The sequence below is a fragment of the Magallana gigas genome, chromosome 5 (genome assembly GCF_963853765.1).
Source record: "Magallana gigas chromosome 5, xbMagGiga1.1, whole genome shotgun sequence".
In the NCBI taxonomy this organism is placed as follows: domain Eukaryota; kingdom Metazoa; phylum Mollusca; class Bivalvia; order Ostreida; family Ostreidae; genus Magallana; species Magallana gigas.
The window spans coordinates 4,674,806-4,696,378 of record NC_088857.1 but is presented as its reverse complement, the minus strand read 5'-3'; the positions used below and the strand labels follow the sequence as shown (position 1 = coordinate 4,696,378).

Genomic DNA, 21,573 nt, shown 5'->3' with positions numbered 1-21,573 from the left:
TATGAAGTCATTATATATATATATATATATATATATATATATATATATATATATATATATATTTATACACACACACAATTTTATGATGTAAATTTCATAAAACTTTAAACCATATGTCTTTCATATAACCAATGTTTGTTCTAAATTATGATAAAAAAATACTTACAAACTGACGTTCCAATCCATTTGAAAAATTGTTAATTTCAATTTTTGAATATTTCTGATTAAATTAAACAGAATTATGAAAACATCGAAGAAAACCATTTTATTTAATAGAAATCAACAAATGCTAAAATGTTAAAAACACTGACCCTTAGTATCTGTTAATAAGTACAACTAAAACACTCCATATGATTAACCAAATCAAACCAAATTCTTGTTAAAAAGTCATTATAGACCAGTCACATCGTAAAAGAAGCATTATAAAGTAATTCAACAAAATGTCCAAATATCCATTTCTGTTTTAGCAAAATCATCTAAATGCATTAGAAACGCTATGATGCCACGATTACAATCTCTTACAACAAAATGAATGTTTGATATGGAGAAACATTTTAAAGTTTTAAAGCGATTGTAATAAATAGTTAATCAGTTACGATTAAAGACATTAATTATTAAGTATTAAACTATTAGGCAATGACATAACTCGCTTAAATACTTATTTATTGATAAATACTGAAACTGAAGTATGGAAACGCAATAAAATTAGAATATTGGATGTCACTGAATTCCTCGTATTGTTGATTTAATTCTTAGAACTGACAATAGCTCTGCTTGGTGTAAAGCTTTGATCATGGTTACTGTGGTTTCATCAATATTCGTTGAATACCAATTTTCGTGGATTTCGTTATTCAGTTGATCCACGAAATTAAGTGTTCATTGAAGTGCAATTTCTAATAACATTTTGTATTGATAAGACCACTGGCCACGAATTTACGTAATTTTCACTTTATCCACGAAAATTGATACCCTTGAATATTAATGAAACCACAGTATATGGTGGCACGTACTAGTAAAACAGGAACAGCAAGTAAAAGATATACATACCGTGGAATCATTGGAATTAATGGTGGCCTCAATTTTGTGGTATTCGTGGGTCGCTTTCCCCACTGATTTACATTCTCATCGAAAACAAATTTTGAAAGAGTTATCTCTTTTACTGAAACTGAAAACCGACGCATCCACGAAATTACATCCCCACGAATAAACAAGAACAAATAAAATCAAAGTGTCGAAGAACTGACGGGAGTTGATTTTATCGATGTTTATTTATTCTAAAATCATTGATATGTTATTTTGCATGACAAGTACATGTAGTTTCTAATCTGTATTTGAATTACGCACATTTTTATAATATGAATTTTCGGATTTTTTCGACACAAGAATGTTGATAAAACCCCATGTTAAGTAATATTTAAAGATAGAATAAATTCAATCAAACTATGTATCAGTAATAGAAATATTTCTGGAAAATTTATGGATCCAAGCAATACTAGTATTGAACTCTCGTCTCGGTCAACCAAACGCTCGGCTATCGCCATTAATCTCCGACAAGCAAGAGAGACTCTCTGCTTGTCGGAGATTTACGGAGACAGCCGAGCGTCGAGTTGAACGAGACTATATTGAGCTCTGGCGTAAGAATACATACAACAACAACAAATTTCTAAATTGTTCGTACCATTTAAAATCTGACTATTTTCAAGGTATTTATAAATATGTTTCCTTGAAAATCAATGCTTTAGCATACATTATTTCGAATTTATCAATTATTCTCAAGAACTAATTCTTGTCAGCGGCGATGTTTTGTGCTTTGGTCCAAACACTGTTTCACTTTCGGTTTGTCAGAGTAACTGCATAGGAGAGTTGATTAAAATCAACTCCCATAAAGAGAAGAACAAACCCACACAGTCTACGAAAATTGGCCCAACAAATTTAAACGATTCCACAGTCTGTGTTTTTTTTTACTTGCGTAAGACATACATGTACTTTATATCAATTTACGATGAAGATAAGTTGACCAAGAAAGTATTTTCTTATCCAGTTATGAAACAACTATTATATAAGAACCCAATCATAAGGTTCCAATATCCTCCCTATATATCTATCTTACCTTTTTAAGTTGTTTGTTATGTCTGTGTATATATTTGTAAACAAGACGATTATAAAATATCTTGATATATAACAGAAATTAAGCTTTAATTTATTTAGCAAAAAAAATCAATGAATTATTTATTTTATGAAAAAAAAGTTAAGTTGAGGGTGTATATCAGGATATCATCAATAATCTACTGTTTAATGACATGACCAAATGTTAGCGAAGTCAAATATAACATTTTTTTTTAATCGAATACAGTACTGTACTTTGTCAATATAAATGGTAACCATAAACTAACTACACTGTGGTTTTACGTTTATTTTAAAAAATGTTTTATGACAACTGAATATTACTGATAATAATGAACCAACGAAAAGGTACTTACACGCTTCTGTAATACAATAATCGCTTTTGAGACTCTTCGTAATGTAGCCTTTAGTTATCGATAATTTTCGTTTGTAAATAATATGATTTTGTATTGAACTCACATAAAAATTATGACATTGTATAAAAGCATACTACAAGAGTATCATTTATTTTCAATTTGTCAAAATATCAGCAATACAAGAAGCATGGCCTTGATTTATGTAACCCAATGAGTGTCACCTCACCACCTCCGCACCTCCACCACCACTGTGGAAGACCAGCAATTGTTTCTTGGAGTCTTAAGGGTGTTGTTTACTCAGGGTTTGAGTTCTCAAATTCGAATTGTTATAAAGTTCAATGTAATGAGTAAAATTTGTTCTAAACAAAAAAAGTATTAATAAAATGAATTATTATTGACAAAACATTTGATATTTTTACTTTATTACGTAATTAGGCTCAAACAAAAATAGACTTTAAGCCAAACAGAGGAAATTCGGACTAAATTTTGCAGATTTTGTTTTCCACTAAAACATTTTTGGCAGTACTCTAATATTGAAACTTAAAATTATATATTTTAGTCTATATAATTTTTCATATTTTCAGCTGGTTTTACCTCACTTATTCATTAAAATAATTGTATGGCACGAATTGCGAAAATATTAAAAAATGCTTAAAAACGATAAAAGACACCATATCTCAAAATTTTGATCATTGACCTCATATAAATTATATGCCAACAGAATAAGGTTAATATAAGTAGTTCAATGCTATAAATCGTTTTGTATTATCATCATTCAATTTTTTGTAAACTTAGATCAAAAATGGGTAGGAATTTGAAAACAGATAGAGGAAATTCGGACTGAAGTATTTTTTTCAAATTGTAGCTGAAATCTTAATGTTTTGTACCTATTTAGTGCCACTGCCATTCATAAAATGTATTTAATTTTTTTAAGTGTTTTATTATTTGAAAAATATTTACAATATATTTTCAATTGTAGTGTAAAATTTTATGGTATTTTTCTTGATTTTTCAAAAAATATTCAATGGCCTTTTACTCAAAAAGTAGGTCATTGACCTACTTTTTTGAAAGTGAAAAATAACACTACAATCAAAGGTCTATAACATACAATAGATGGGGTTTCATTATCATCAGTGGAATTTTTTTTCATTCTGAGTAAACGTCATCCTTAAGATGAAATTTTCTCAATTGAAACATGTTGTTAAACGATAAACTTAAAAAGTCCATACTGACAAATATTGCAAATGTATTATTTTGGTGTTGTTCAACTTAGCGTTCCTAGCGAAAAGAAGCGTAAGTCAACTCATCAAGTCCATCGCTTATATTTACGCCAACTTGAACAACTCATATGGCAGAATTGCAGATCTGCTACATTTACTCTCTTCACGAACCCTTAGTATATGTTGCTATCAAAAGTCAGGGGTTTTCCCTGAGGAGAGACTCTGATGTGAACAACTATTCTCCGCAAAATATCACTCACGCTAGAAAAAGTTAGTTACTGTAAAGGCTTGACAGCTTCAAGAAAGTAACATGATTGAATGGTTACCCACTCCCACGTGAAATTGGTTGTTTAAAGGCCTTTTCCCCTCAGATCATCAACTATACTAATCATAATTTTTTTTAAAATTATTTTTATTATCATTTATTTTTAGAAAAAAAACAAAACATTACTTTTCCTTTTGATTATGATACGTCGACGAAGAAGTATTTAGCATATTTTTATATAAAAACACTTCATTTTCCATCCTTTTGGTGCTTTGATCGTTGTTTACTAATTGTAGTCAAAGTTTATTCTTCTAAGACATCGTATACATGTAACCTTAACTTGATATGATAATTGCCGTCAAAATTAAGGGAAAACCAAAAAAAGTTAAAGCATACATTTTTGGTATCTTTATAGATGTCTTCTACAACCACAGATCTGTTAAACGCAAAGGGGCCGGGTATGTCCCCCTTTTAATCATATTTTCAAATCCTCGCCCAAATATTGCTTGTATTTCAAGAGTCAGCAACTATTATTGACTTCCCAGATGAGCCATCATAATCAATTTGCTCCATTACTGCAATTAAAACTGAGCCAGTATTATGTAAAAGGTGCAGTAATTTTTAAGTATCACCCGAGTTAATGATACATGTGCATCTTTATATAAAATCAAAGTTGAATATTCGAGGGCGAAAAGGCCCATCAAGAACGTTCCGAGACAGATTTCTCAGCCCTGAGACCGCCCTTGTTTGATCCAAAACGTTTTCTCGTCTATTGTCAAAGACACTTTTATCACGGCATCCTCTATCATCGGAATGTCTAAACGGGGCTTTTTCGGCAATGGTAGATAAGGCTTAAATTTTATTTTGGCAATGTCAGCTTTAAGGTTTTTCTACGATCTGGCTAAACATTTACGTAATATTGGGATAAACAATCAGATTAACTCTATTTACGCAATCAGTCAGTTTAATAAGTCATTAGGTAAAATATTTCTCTTCTTCTTGATATGCATGTATTCACAGAAATCAAAATTCTATCTTTTTTTTTCTTAATCTAATTGCAGTTTCTAATGAGCACAATGGTGGTCTGTATGGGATGTTTAAGTGACATAATGCAGATGAAATATTGGCGGAGTTCATAATGTTTTCTTTCAAACCTCTTTTTCGGTAAACTTAATAGTGCCTGGCGGTGCTGGGCGCTAAGCCTAATTGTCTTGGTCTTAGGTTCAACACAGTAGTTTAAAAGTCGAATTTTAAGGTCAACTTTGGTCAGCACAATAGTATAGGTATTGTATTTATGAATATACTTTTCTAATGTATTGTTTGTCAAAGAACGTCCTGCTTTAAGTCAATGTTGTATGTTTATATCAGGTTTAACAGAGTTTACACAGTTTTCTTTGAAAAAATGTTGTCTTTAGAATACCATTATGGTTATTCTTAAAAATCACTTCCATCGTTAAAAAGTAAAAGGTTTTATAACATGATTTACATGACCATGTCATGATACCATTTCATATACATGTACACGTCCACTGTAGAGATTTTTAGTCTCTCAGTCTTCTGTATCGTTGTATTGCTGCAGCGATGACATATCCATCACCCCGAGGCCTGTGAACATCGGTCGGTGTTAGCAGACCCACCCACACCTTTACGATAGGTCAAGCTTTTTATCAAGTGTCGGTATTCAGTGTACTTTCAATAAATATATTTTTCTAATCATTTGATGAATACAAGATATCAAAAATCCCTATCGTGTTCTGGGTTGTGACTTTGTCACAAAATTATTTGTTTCTTTTAATAAGTCGAAAGATGACCAGAAATATTGCATTGTTACTTAACATTTTTGATTATAATGGTTTGCTAATTATAAATGTGTCCGCAAAGAGGCCTTATTATGATTGTGACACGGTATGAGTGTTAACATGTTACATTTGTAAGTTATCACAAATAAAGATTTTATTTTTGTATTTAAGACTCATACATGTATTTAGTACGCCGAATAAAAAAGAAGGAGCAACCATTTCAATAAAGTTATACATAAAGGAAATATACAATTTTGAACATGTATTCATAAATGAATAAAGAGTATTTATATTGAATGGTTTACTTTAAAAAGAAATGTGGGGATTGTATCACTGATCTAGTAAACTTTAAAAGTAAATGTATCAGGTTATTCTCAAACTCTATATCAGTTATATTATATCAATATTATATTAATCAATACTTGAATGTTTGATTGTTTGAAGATTATTTTATTAGAAATGTTTCCTTCTTAAACGTAGTGAACCATGAATATTTTTTAAAAAATCAAATCGAAAAATAAATGTACAGGTATTGGAAATAAACTACACCAATAAATGTTGATACTACAAGTATGATTAAAGTCGCAAAGATAAATTTAAATAATCTTAGTTTGATAAATTAATAATCTTTATTTGATAAACTTGTACTATTAATTTGCTTTCAAAGGATTTAACGTTTGGTGTGAACGTTGATTCAGTTTTAACACGACCGTGCCAATATTATTCTAGGGTTCTTTTAATAAGTATGAAATCCCTTACTTTAGCAATATAAATACTTTATAATGACATGGGATTCAAAAGAATCAAATGATAAAAATACTACATGTATATATTTTAACTGTACAGTGCAGAAGAATGAATAGTCATTATTCAGAACCTAGTTTTCATGCACAGTGTTGTCTTTTTTTTTTTTTTTTACTAATGCTCACACATTTTCTATCAATAAATGCACTTAAAAAGACCTTTATACAGAAGAAATTATTTCTTAATATAAATTATAATGCCCCAAACGAAAAGAGATAAACTCGACCTTTCCAGTTCATGGGCAGTTCGATTATACTGTCTTCTGTTCAGACAGAGAAATCAATTGCTGCATAATATCATAATTCCATAAAAACACAGACCCTTTTTCTCTCGTTAATATATCAACTGTATATGTTGTTTACAATCAATCGATTTCCTTCTGTCTTTGCCATTCCTTGCAGACACGCGGGAAGCGAAGTCGTGTCCTGTCCCGCGGTCCGCCAAGTGATCAAACACTAGTATACCTTATCTGACTTCTCGAACACAACCACTCAATACTCTTTGGATCATAATCAGAGACCAGAAAGTAGTTTAGGATAGTATATTTCATTGCTATTTCATCTATTCATTTTTTATATAGAATACAATTTATCTTTGGACAAATCACAAAAAGTCAATGTAGTAAAACATTGTCAAACATTCTACAAATAATCGATACAATCACATCTTCAGACATTCTACATTAATCGATATATTCACATCGGCAGTCATTCTGCGACAGACAGATTCAGAATCTGTTGTCTAAATTGGGACCTTTTCTACAAATGATAAAATTGTCATGAGACAAAAGAATTCACATCGTGTCCTTGCATCAGGAGAAGATTCATTATACGTTGTAATACTACAAACCAGCCGTAATATTCCTGTGCGAGTCCAAGTGAACATACACTATTGTTTACTTTTTCAAGAGACCCTCGATCCTCAAGAGCGCTCGATGGCTGTGTCCATTCAAGTCAAAGAACTCCCAGGGACCATTGGTTTTCACTACGTCTGCAGACTGAGGTATTCGGCGTGTTGGTTCTTTGGTAAAATAATCTAGAGCCACAAAATCCTGGAGATCCAGACGCGTGCTCCTGACGTCACATCATGATTCTGTTACGTCATTATTCCCTATTTTCCCTCCTCCTCAGTGACTCATAGGTTGCTGCTGTTGCATACAAGAAGACTGTGTTTTGGGTGGTGGATCGTCCCGTTTTGACACTTTCTTGGCTTTAATACGTCTGTTCTGAAACCAGATTTTGATCTGTCGTTCTGAGAGGTTGATTAGTTGTGAGAGTTCCCATCGCCGGGATTTAGAGATGTATGTAGAGTTATTGTATTCGCGTTCAAGCTCCGCGATCTGGAATTTCGAGTAGGGCCTTCTTCGCTTCCTCAGCGTCACAGCGGTGGGGGCAAGCGTCGTTGACGGTAAATGAATCTGTTGCATATCTGAAAATAGACAAATACTTGGTAAACAACCAGCCTGTTCATCGTTTTTATTCATTTGAATACTTTCCTCTCATATACATATACTTTTTAAAAAATATAACACAAGACAAAGAATTTTAAAGAAAAGTATTAATTTTTGCATTATCATTAATTAATCAATTAATTTTTTTTGCATTTCATTTGAATTTATTCACATTTTTATGTGCTAAGATTTTTTTTCGATGTCTGGTTGACATTAATATCTAAGCAGTTTAAAATCGTCGATACAACGGTGGCAATGATATATTATTTTAGGGCATTCTCTAAAAAATGGAGAATGATTAAATACGTTGTTTGATTATGAGACATGCTCGGATCCATCGTCCTGGAAACGCATTAGACCACACAGGGCAAATTTTAAGTTACTCATCATATTCGTAACATAGAGTTCTTGCAATTTGACATGTCTCTCGTTATGGAAAAAAATAAATCGAGAAAGAAAAAAAAGACAACCGCCAACGCTGTTTTTTCCATTCATACATATTGTGTCGATTTGATTAGCAAGAGCTTCCGAATTATCACTGATCATGGTACAAACCTTCCGGCAAATTTGGTGGTCATTTAATTAGTGTGACCAGAACAAAAATCTGTATCGCCAGCCAGACAAAAAGTTTGCCAAGAACCGCCGCCTCGGAAGGTTTTTTGGATATTGAATGTACTGGTGGTCTTTTTTATGCATGTCTCTTATTGCCAGATACTGTCTTCTGTTTTGTACAATAAAACTGAAGATTTAGATACATGTATATGTTAATGCATGTAACTGCACGGTACTTCCTGCTCGCAAATTATCTCAACAAATTACAACTTTTAGAAAATATCTTTGAAAACGTGGTATCACAAAATATTTCAAACTTTGATAATGGAACGTATTTTGTATGGTTATCTTGCAAGGGATGACCAGCTATTGGAAGGCCGATTTTTTCGCAGTGGAGGGTCGGTGTTTTATGGCGTTTTTACAACGATTTTATTCGTTCTTTGTTGAATAGGAGAATTTTAACTTAGCAAAGATGTAAGGGTGGCGAAACAGGTATAAAAACCAACTTTGTTTAGAAAGAAAACAACTGGTACCATAAAGGTTTGTTTCCGCCAATATAACATAAAGTAGATCTTATTGAAATCCTACGACTTCACGGGAAAATCCGCATTGACGAGAATTCACGAGAATTTTACGATCGCCATATTATGGTAAACGTCTAAACATCAAAGACAGGCGATCGTACTGCAATCTCTATAAACTCTTTTTACAGGCAAATGAAATTTTGTGTAAACAATATAAAACCACTTTTATAGAAAAACGATTGAAATCTTGAGAAGGCAGGTTTCTTGATCTGACTTTCAATCTTAAGGATTCTGAAGTCTTGTCCAAACTTCTGATGTATTAAGTTCCAAAAAATTCTGTTCATCAAATATATAGGAATTTTAATGTTGAAACAAAAAGTAACAAAAATAACCGTCTTGAACGTAGATTAGTAAAATAGACTTATCACGCCGGTTTCAATCTTACGTGAGAATGTAGCATTACTTTGAAACCTTGGATAAATACCGCTAAGGTTTTCTGAGGTCTCAGCATTGTTAAGTAGATGAGATAAATTACAGTTGTAACTGGAAACTTCATATCATATTTATTGGTAGCTTTACTGCCTGTCAATATCAATTGTACATCAATGACACATCAATGTAAACTTTAATTCGCATCGACCCGGAGTCTGTTCAGGCTAAGATTTGACTGGCTAAGGAAACTGATAGCTCTCATAAAAGGACTGTTTAATCTTTGTCCCTTTCTCGCCAGGTAACATTAAATGTAAGTATATCATTAATTGTAACATTTAAGGTATAAGGTGCACCATAAACCAAACAAATTAAAGCTACAACTGCCAACAATCACAGGTGGTCACTTCGTCAATCCCGCCGGTTAATTCGTCAAATCGGACCCCGACTAGTCAGCACCTAGCAGTTTATTACCATTTCATTGGACGATTTTCTGATTTTAGGAAACCTAGAATTACTTGGGCGTTTGAGGTGTTGATAACTGAAAAGAGAAGGAAACTCAATACGGAAGTCTTACAACTGTTACTTCTTAATCAGACTGCCGATACCGCGAGGTTTCTTCTGCTTTATTGCTAATCGAATCGAACTGATAAAACAATATTCTCCTTCATAAAAACGCAAACACCTCCATAAGGTGTGCTTGTAATTGCATCAATATTTAATTCAATCGTTTGCAGTGCTGTCTCCAGTAAGTATCCACTACGGTCATGCGATCCCACCAACACAATGCGGCTCTTATGACAATGCTGATGCACCGGTCCCATGCAAGCATTAGCACCCAATTGATAAGGAAACCGATACCTTAAAGGGGTCAAACGGCGACATCACTTTAAAGCTGTGCATCCAGAACAGATTTTGTAGCTTCAATCTACTGTTTCTTTGACAAAGAGATTTGGATGTAATAAAAATAGGTCTCATTGCATATGTAAGAAAACTGATCTACTGGGTTATTTCGTCTCGTCAGCATTGCTAGAAAATACGACTTGTAAGGCGACACTAGTATCGATACCCGATGGACGAAAGGTATACAAACGTTATTATTACCTGTAACTGAAGATTTTCCCCATCAAGGAAAATGGTTCAAATTTCAATAACAACTGCTTTATTCTTTCTTTACAAATATTAAAAAGAGTAGTTTTCGACTATGGTCTTTGTCAGTTATTCAGTAGTCTATAGTTTCTACAGATAAATAAAGTATATATTTTACTTTTATTTGTTAATGTATTTACAAATGTAAACAAGACAGTTTTGAGTAGCGTATTTTGAAACATTTAAATTTATGCTGATACGTCCTATTTTTAGTTTGCTAATTTTCGTTTTGCTCTCTATTTGAAAATTGCGTCGTTTGCTTTGGTTATTTTAAAAATTCAATTAACATTATTTAGCGAATTTTTAAATCATTCTGTAACACCCACTGTATCGCACCTGCCTGCTTCATTTATTCTAATTACCCCCTCAAAATTATATTTTAAATAGTATGAAAAAAGAAATTGGACTCTCCGAAGACGGAGAGATAACCTTTAAACGTATTGGCGATACTTTGAGAATGCTGATGATACATCAAAGGCAGATATACGGTCTTTTCTCACCTCAACGCAAACCACGGCCGAGGAAAGAGACAACAATGGTGATCAAGTTTTTTTTTTTAGCTTACTGTCCAAATGTCGTTGACAGAGACTGCGGTAGTCAAAAGGGCGACAGGAGGTTCTTTTTTCTGTACATGTTTTTTATTTATTTGTTTAACATAAAAGTAAAAACCTTATAAAAATGTCAACGGGGTCCGCATGTTTTATGCGTTGCAATCAATAATATTATTACATGAAGCGACAAGCAGTCGAAGGGCTGGGGAAGTTGAGCATAAAAAAGAAATTGAAAAGTCCGGTAGAGTAATGATTATATTTAAACCAAACAATACTTCATGTATTTTTGCACATAAAGTTGTCTAAGTGAATATGAATAATTTGAAGATAATACGTTTTCTAGATAAGCTGTATCGACAAGAATTGAAATGATGTCCATTTTTGCCAAATGTTTTGGAAATCTATAGATACTTACAATTTTTCCATGATATAGGCTGTTCTTCTGAAAGATACAAATTTTTGAATTTTAGAATTTATATTTACACGAAATAAGTTTTAAGCTTTTTCAAAATAGATATTGTTTTCATGAATAAATTTCCATTAATTTTGGTTTTCAAGGTTTTTTTTTAAATAAAAACAAAAGATTAAATCAAAACAAATCAACCGAACAAAATAAAAACTTTTTATAAGATTCGTACGTTAATTCTGAAAACGTCGAAAACTTTATTATATTTTTTAAAATATTTCTGTTGAAAATGTTGGCATTATTTTATAAATCTTTTCAAATCTTAAATTTGACACGGTTTAGTAATGAAGAAAATTAATTTCTTCTCCCGAAAAAATATGCATAAAATTTAAGTATTAAGAAATATTTTTGAAAGAAAATCTTTATATTACAATAATACAATGACAATGCGATTCTTGGCGAAACATCGGCCAAATAAAGAAAACACGGACCCAATGATGATACAAGCTGATTTATTGTACAATAAAAAGAAAACAACCAGTCTTGTTTAATTCCGCTTTATATTAATTTAAATGAACCCAGCAGACTTTTATGGGAGCAACAATTACTTAATCCAATAATCATGAGATTTTTAAAGCCTTGTTAATCAGAAACGCATTTGGATTCTCTCAAATTTACTACTCAAACCCCAATGCGAGTGCACAGAGAAAACACAATTACAGACAGACAACAGCCATTTGATACATATTATGGCCCCCGAATGCATGCTGAGAGCATATTTATGAGCGCCCGTGTGTTTATCGGTGTGATATTGCAATGCAGTAGGCATGTCACAGATAGATAAGTACTAAGTAATTAGATATTTAAAAAAATAGAAACCAATTGCATTTATGGGTTATATTTATGGCTTGTGAATAATCAGGACCCTCATATTACTGTTAACCTATATGTCTTTTAGCTACAGATCTGATGGGATATCACAAATTCATTATAATCCAATCAAACACATGCCGATCAAGAAAAATAAGGTGCCCGCCAGCAATTACCGTTGATTACAATCCTATAAATTCACTGACATGCCTGATTAAAACAAAACTAAATCCTATGGTTAATGTTTGATATCATTACAAGGGGGAAATTCCAGTATATATATTTAGACAATTTTTTTTAACAAGGACATTAAACGAATTGTTTTGATGAAATTGATAGAACAGTGGTAAAATAGTTTACAGTTAAAATCAATAAACGCACTCAATTCTATATGAAGTAAGACATTATTGTAAAAAAAAAAATCAATGAAAGTAGACAGAAGATAGTAAAACAAAGATGGTGCATTTTGTTCTGTTTTTGTATCATGACAAACTGTAAGCGTGATCGATTCAACATAGTTTGTAAAGATAATATAGGAAAGATATTAGTCATAAATATATTGGAAAAAAACCCTCAAACAGAAATTCAAATTGTTTTCTTCGTCGTGTGTTTGGTGAATGTTATGAAATATTCCTTTAATGACTGATTAAGATAAAACTCGTGCCGAGGAATGTTAACGAGTGTTCTAGACCCTGGACCCTGAGTCTTATAATTCATTCATCACGTGCCTCACAACGCCAGAGCTTCACAGAATCACCATTGTGTCGTGGTGATGGTGAGTGGTCTAATTAGGCTAATTATCTTTAAAAAATCTAACACAGATTAGACGATAAAAATTAAAATATTTAAAACTCAATATTCCTACGCATTTTCGAGTAATACCTATTCCCACGACGCACAGGTACTGTTAGTGGAACTACTGAGCGAGAGGTGGTGGGAATGTACCTTCTCTTGTCACATTGATCAGCAGGAGAAAACATCGAGTTCCTTATCGCTCACAAACTATTTACAAATAATTACCAAACGATCCGACTGTGGACGACTTTCATCTTTTCCCTCCTCTGTTATGCCGGATCTCCTTGTTGCACCCAGATCTGGGTGTTGAAGCATAGGAGACAAAGCCTAGGCGCCGCGGTGACACTGGTTAATTAGATGTTTACTTTGAACATTTTCATGAATCTTTAACTCGTCATTACCACGACTGATGGAACACAATCACGGTTCAACGAATTTTTGAGAGAAAAAAATCCCTAAAGTACTATATGCGATGTTTCATTAAATATTGAAGGACTGTTGTTGTTGAAATGTTTTGCAAAACAAACCCACCGCGGCTAAGATGCATAATCGACACATGAATGTAAATAGTTCAGATGAAGCCGGTCGAGACTATAGATCATCCCTAATTTGTTTGCACTTACAGAAGTAAAAATACAGGCAAATATTCATTGGGTTCTATATATAGAAACATTCCGAGGCAATCGCAGTATTTTTTCGCATCTTGGCAGAAACTTATTTTAATTACAAACAACACGTAAGGACACGATTGAGTAAGGGTAATAGGGATCATTTTTCTGAACATCCGAAACCTTCTACACACACCTTTAAAACCACCGTACATGTTGATGCAAGACAGATACTCCTTGGATATATCAATTTTAATAAATAAATCAGCTAAAGTAACATACCATAGGCAGAAATCAAGTTGTATCAAATTCTACAGCAAACTAATGGATATGTCCACCTATGCTCAACTTATTCTGTTCATTTACATAATAAGTATGCAGGGTTCTTCTTCAATGAAATACAAGCTTGGGTTTCGTCAAAGTTACAGTAAAGGGCCCACTTCAAGCCGCAGATTGTTTATTAAACGTCATCCCCTATGATCACTCTATCCTTACACGGTGGAGAAAGACATACACCATATGTTTGTCTTCTGCAATTTTGTAATGTTAGCAACTGACTTGTGCCAAACGGAAAGATGATTTATAATGGCTAAATTCGATCTCAAAAGCCATCTTTTTGACAGCGAGACTCTTCTTTTTTTTACATAAATGAAAAGCAATTAACACGTTGATATTATCATGCCTTTTGCTTGGTAGACTGTCTGTACAGCAGACTACATTTGGGCAATAGTAAACCAACTACCTGTAAGGAAGGTCCCCGTGAGAAACTTCATTTGAGTGTGTACAAAAAGAATTCCATCACACAGCATTCGTTACAAGTTTAACTTGAGCCACGTCTGAATTCATCATCTTACATTTTGTTAAAGGTGTAAACGAATTGAGAGAGAGAGAGAGAGAGAGAGAGAGAGAGAGAGAGAGAGAGAGAGAGAGTAAATCGATTTGAGGGCTCTAAGATCTCGTCGGGATGCATATCACGGGATCGCTGGTGGATGGCCGTGGGGGGTTCGATCTTAGATTGTACTGCACTGTCAATGGACCGGTGTCGGAGAGCGGGTGGTCCCCCAATGGGAGACGTACGCTCTAAATTAGGTTACATTTAACGTTGAAAAAAAGATATGAAATATGTTTTGAATTGTAAATAACCTTCTGCAGATGAAATGTGTGATTTATGGACTCACGGTTGTAAATTTAACTTAAATTGGCTAAACAAACATTTATGAGAGAGAGAGAGAGAGAGAGAGAGAGATTTGATTTGTTTTAATTTTTTTTAGAATATTTATTCCGAAATGCACATCATTTTCAATTTTCAACTTGCGGCTTGAACATGAATGCTCTCAAGGTGACGCATTCGAAGATGAGAACAGTTTTAAACTACTTAGTAAACGCATTGTAGGTTTTATTTTTCTAATAGTTTAGATCTAATTGTTTAATCTCATGTCTTTAAATTTCTTGTGTTTGAATATATGAATATATAGCTTGTTAGGATCGACTGATCAGATCTGAACCTCGATTATTGCTGTTGTGTCTAGCAAAGAGCGTCCCTTTGCTCTGGGCGGGTGATAAAATGAGTTCACGGGACCCAATACACATTCAGTTGTAAAAGAACTATAAACCCCTATACCGTAAGTCATTTGACGACCAATTCGCAAACCATTGCACTCATCCACCTACATAGTTGTTACAATCAAACACCTCGTGTTCTGTTTACATTCCGCAGCTAAAAAAATCTCTTTGTCTCGTGCTTTCTCTGTTGTTTTTTTGGAGACAATATAATGGTTAGTGAATATACTTGTTTAATGTTAAGAAATTTCTACGATTAAACGTGTAGTATCAATTCGTTAAATTTATGAGAGATCAACAGGGAGAGAGAGAGAGAGATTAGATTTAATTCTAATTTACAGTTACATTTAACTCTGCATATAGGAAATGTGTTATTGCTGATTGCAAATGGAAACTGGAGCCAACAGCATGAAAGACAACTTTTCATCTCAGGATTTGAATAATTCGAGAGGAAATAATCTCTTTATTTCTTATCATTCTGTTCAGTGTGAAAAGATCCCCATCAAAGCCGCCTAACTACCAAATCGGGATTTATCGGGGTTTTATGTCCATCCCGGAGGTTTTCCGATCGTAAACCTGTCCCGTGGCTCAGTGGTGCAGTGTTGAAACAGTCGGTATGACAAAGCCAGACCTACAACCGATCTCTTTAGCATATTTGTTTCATATAAAGGTGGCGTCATATTTTCAATTTGTCGGACCGATAAAATTTCAGATGATAGAACTACAGCGATGCTGAAATGATACCAGCCATTTTATTTCTCTCGTGTGGGGCATTATACCGGGAATCCGGTTCCCGTCCGTCCCCCGTCCCATGTTACCTGTCAAACCGTCAGATTCCTGCCATAGAGCTATCTGCACAGATACCGGTTATTTGAGATCCTCAATTCAACTCATTTTAACGTTTATTTATAACGTAAGACGTAATTATCTTAATTTGATTTAGATGATTATAAAACGTCAACAGGGACTCTTCATTCAGCGCTACGCGAGATTTAAGGTTTTTTTTTGTTATTTAAACATACATACAAATTAAATTTATCTTCTTAACAAGCTCTTATTGTGCTATCAGAATGAAACCTGCTTGATGTATTGAGGCATAAGTCAAAATACCGAGAAAACCTGTCACTAATTCACATCCGATGTTTTGAAAATTAACTAAGATTTACGAACTTTTTTCTTAGAAATCAATTAGGGCCAAGGATTGTTTATTTTAACTTAAAATTCAAATGACAATTTCTTTGTGTTGACTTATGATTCAGTCGACACACGAATCAGAGAGTCATTACTTCTCAGTAAAACATCTAATGCTCAAAGATAAACAAATGTGTGAACTCCACTTCAACGTTTTATATTAGATCAGAGGTTTTTATAATATGTGCCACCAAATTGATATAGAGGGTGAGTTCCAATTCATTTTGAAAAGTCCATTTTAGGAGGAATTACGAAAGAAATATATTAAGTGTTTTCACCATGGGAAACCTAATGCGTACAAACTAGTTAAGTTGGTTAGTGAAGATAATACAAATAGCCCTTCAGTAATTTAGGTAATATTTTACAGAAAAGCTGTGAAATTAATAAGTTCACCATTGTAATATTTTGTAAAACAATCATTGTTATTTTCTTCATCTCCTATATCTGTCCACACACCAATGGGACCTAAATATATACAATATTTTGTATTCTGGTGACTTGTATAACTAAAGGAAATAAACTGAATCGAACATATTCAAATAAACAGTACAATTAAACATGTCCAGTGATGGTCGTGAACTACTATTGTGATAATTACGTTCTTGTTTGGTCTTTTCCAGGTTTGGAATGTTGGATGCTAAAAATCAAGAAGGGGTCTTAATTCTATTCACTTATCATTCGCCCCTCCCCACCCCCTTGATTTTGTCCGATACTATTACTTGTTGATATGAACTAAATTTCACAATATAAAACCGTTTTCAACGCGACTAACTCATAACAAACATATAGCCTCTTAATCTATTCTTATTCCTATTGATTCCTGGTTATGTATCATTTCGAAATTTTTGTGACATACAATATAGCTAGTTAGTATACAAATAAAGTTGTTGGCGTTTATGAGTTTTCGTTTTTTGTTTTTTTTGTTTTTTGTTTTGTTTTGTTTTGTTTTGTTTTTTGTTTTGTTTTGTTTTGTTTGTTTTTGTTTTCTTTCTTTTTTTTTTTTTTTTTACAAAACTTTCTGAAGTTTCGAAATTCTATAAATGTGAGATTCTTTATGATAAATACACACCGCCGTTAATTTTTACATTGTTACATTGTACAAAAATATGAATAACAATGATTTATTTAAAACTACTTCTATTTAAAAAATCTAATAAATATATAAGAAAGAACGCATTAAGTCCGGGAAACTCGGAAAACAGGTTGAAACTTAAAAATGGCACGCTTGTCCTTAGTTTTAGATAAATTATGAACTATCACCAAATGAATTTATTTTTAAAGTTCCATTATATGTTACTTTTAAAATATTGGTAAGACGTCTATACAATTGATCTTATGTTTTCGTACTTGTTTTTTTAATAAAAATTATAAAAACTCAAAGTCGTTCTTGTTTCATGTAAAAAAGAAAAAAATCTAAATCTGGGGAGGGGGTAAAAAGTGAATAATCCTGGAGTTCATGATTTGTGTTTTTTTCTGATGTGATAATTTATTTACTGAATGCATAAGCCACCCTAAAGGTGTTCAAGGAAACACCATTACAAAACCTCTAAAAATATCATTCAAACATTATCACGACAATTCTTAATCATTTGTTCCGATAAACAGGAAGAAAAGTAATATGCATTATAGAAAAACTCAGAAATAAAAACTTGTTATTCTAAAGTGAGGTTCTTATTCTGTGGGACCCATTAGAAACATGCATTACTGCAAATCGTAATGGTGTAAAAGTCAATTAATAAAAAAGTCAGCGTTTTAAATCATTTTCATAATTTAAAATTCCATTTGGCTAAAAATTACCCAGATACGATGAGATATATCGGGTGTAAACGCAACCCTTAATGCCCGGATTAGGTGATGGGGAACAAAGATCCATATTTCAAACCATCGACTCAAACATCCATAAATCGTCGAGAACGGCAATCGGTGCAGTATTGCAGAAATGTCTTTCATGCAATGATAATTGCTTTTAAAGTGTTAATGATATGTATGAAAACTGCACTTTAAGGAGATCCGTGTTATTTTGTGATCTCAGAAACCCCCATCAATAAATAATAAATCACCTCTCTTAGTACTAAACATCGCCGACACTACCTCTGTATACAGCTAAAATATCTGTTTAAGTGATAATCAAATGTGAATAATTAACCCTTTAAATAAAAATATAAAAAACGAGGGAAAAAATCACACGACTAATGACCAATCAAACTCACCGACTCTTCGCGATGTCGGTAAATTTCACAAACCGATTCTGGAGCTTCAGTGGGGGTAATGGAGTATTACTAGTTAATGAAGGTAGTTAATTAGAGGACTTTGATCAGGCGTTTCTTTATGGCTGTAAACAAAGTCTCATCTCGGATATTGATAAATAAGAAAGATTACGGCAAAATGAACAACCCGACAAAAAAATCTCCGAGATGTGTTCGACTTTCACAATTAGATAATTATGTAACGATGATATCACCAGCGAAACGATCGTAGCAGGAACATGACGCCATGTTTTCATTTGAGACTGCAAAGAAATTTAAAGTCCAAATGAGAAAGCTTTCCGGGCTGTGTAATGATGCAAATGCAGACTGCCTTTTCCGATCGGAAGTGCAACCGAGGAGATAATGAGAGAGAGAGAGAGAGAGAGAGAGAGAGAGAGAGAGAGAGAGAGAGAGAGAGAGAGAGAGAGAGAGAGAGAGAGAGAGAGAGAGAGAGAGATTCCCATTAGTTTTTGAAAGCTATGATAGTCGCTGTCCGATGTGCCTGTTCTATATCGTGTGTGATATACACCTTACGGTTTATAACTTAGAACTACAGAGGGTTTACAAAGCGTTATTAATATCTTTTAACACCTTAATTATCATCATGGTCATTCATTAAGTAAAAACCGCGCGATGATGGGATGACCACTGTACAGATTTTTGCAAACACGAGTAAAAAACAAAAAAAGATGTATTATGACTAAATTATGCATGTTCACGATCTAAGCGGGAACTTGGGTGGTCCTTCAATGAGAGGAACTAAGGTGAAGATACCGTGTTGATGTAGCGGACGATTTTCTACTGTTTTCTTAATAAGTTCTTTATCAATGTTTATATCAAATCATGGAGAAAGCCATTGGGTAATGAGAAACCGAAAAAAATAAGTCTCGGCGAATTTTTTCTTGGTGATACGTTAGGACAAAATGATCAACATAGATACTCTATATACAGGTCACATCACGTTAGTTACAAAAAAAGAAAGATTAAAAATTTAGAATATTCTATATTCAACTACGGCAAATTTACTTGTAAGAAAACATTCATTTTTTAAGGGGGGAGGGTACCCTACGGAAATAATTTTGACCAGCCCCTCCGATTGTGGGAGACATGTTTTAGTCACGAGTTTCTTATTTGTCGTGTGTCAACCACATTAGTATGTATAAAAATTATTTAAGATGTATTCCTTGACATTTAGATAACAAAATAATTCCTGGGGAACAGAGATATATCATTGACACTTTAATTATTTATGTATAAATTCTGTGTAGACCACATAGGTAAAGCAGACAAAAATTTCAAACAGTCTGTATTTTGAAATTAATATTGCATTATTTCTTTTTGTGCTTTTAAGTGGGTCTTTCGGTAGTTGATGCTATTATATGAGCAATATAGTCAATAATTACATCATGTTTTATTATTTGTTTACTTATCTTGCTTTCTTTTTCCAGATGTCATGAGACATTTTGGTCGTTTTTCTCTTCTCAATTTTGTTTTTATTAAATGCTAGATTTCGCTATAACATGCATTTTATAATAAAAACAAGATGCATTATTAAAGGGAAAAAAAATTTTGAAAACGTTTTCTTCTTTGTTTAAAGTACATTATATAAAACCCAATTAACCTATTTTTCAGTCTCATCAAAAAATCATTTTCATAAAGCACCTCTCGGCTTTGGTCTCTGTAGTTGGTTTAGTGATAACATGGATTTGCTGGGGAGCGGGGGATTTCTTGGTACGAGGTCGTGTGAATCCTGTCTGTTTTTATAAAGCAATCAAAATTCTAATTCACCATTGCGCATTTTTTCTGATGGGTTTTGTGAATTGTAGATATGTGTAAACTGCATCTTGGTGGGTGATTCAGGAAAATTATTAAAACCATGTTATGATGTTTTTGTTTTCAAGAGGCTTTTTGAATGTACGGTTTTTTTTATCATTTCGATAAATAAAGAATCTAAAGTGAGTTACAGCGCAACGATTCGAATAGAAAGTTTAAAACTAGTCACATTAAAACCAAAGGTTCCATTGATTATCTCCTATGTGTAATACTGCCATGGGGGTTATTTTAAGTATTTTGATTCAAAATTCTACATTTAAATTAAATATTGACAAAACGGAGCCTACGTGTAATTATGTTTAAAGCTACAAGATTGAAGATGCTATCAATCCACACAGCGTAAAATAAACCTGTCATATTAATAAATTATTTACCATTAGCCGAGCCTATTTCACTTCACTCTCTTCTGGGTATAGTATTTTTTGTAGATTTTAATGCATTTTTTAAAGATTGTAAGAAGTGTTTGCTTTTATTTATTATCGAATATTTACATAATTCGGTTAGCGTTTTAAAAATGTATCTGAATGTTGATCGGGATACTGATTGAATTGAGGCAATAAATGTGTAAATAAATTGCATGTTATGGTGCAGTATTTTGTGTTGTGGGTATCACGGACAAAGCGATGCAGTAGAAGTACTCCTGAGTTAGGAATGGTTTTCCCATCACCTCGTGCTTTTGATCCCCAAGTAGTTTTGCATAGCATGCATTGTTATATTGAATTATGTGTTTTTAACGATCTTCGTCTCATTCCGGATACAGCGTCTTATCGACACAAGTTAAAAATTCAAAAATGGACCTGATTGAAATGTACTCTTCAAACCGTAATGTATTTTTAATGAC

The 21,573-nt window shown here is 33.0% G+C and overlaps 1 protein-coding gene across 5 annotated transcripts in view; it reads right to left on the bottom strand.

The window, feature by feature from the left end:
- Nucleotides 1-7,094: 7,094 nt before the first annotated feature.
- LOC105323256 (homeobox protein Hox-A9) overlaps nucleotides 7,095-21,573 on the bottom strand; it is a 48,543-nt gene continuing 34,064 nt past the window's right edge. For 4 of the 5 annotated variants that reach the window (XM_066084710.1, XM_066084711.1, XM_011422313.4 and 1 more), the window contains exon 3: nucleotides 7,095-7,996. In XM_066084710.1, coding sequence (XP_065940782.1) covers nucleotides 7,695-7,996 — 302 coding nt within the window. In that variant the 3' untranslated portion in view covers nucleotides 7,095-7,694. Of the gene's footprint in view, nucleotides 7,997-11,638; nucleotides 11,666-21,573 lie in introns of all 5 variants that reach the window. The other variant, XM_011422318.4, reaches the window with a different exon arrangement.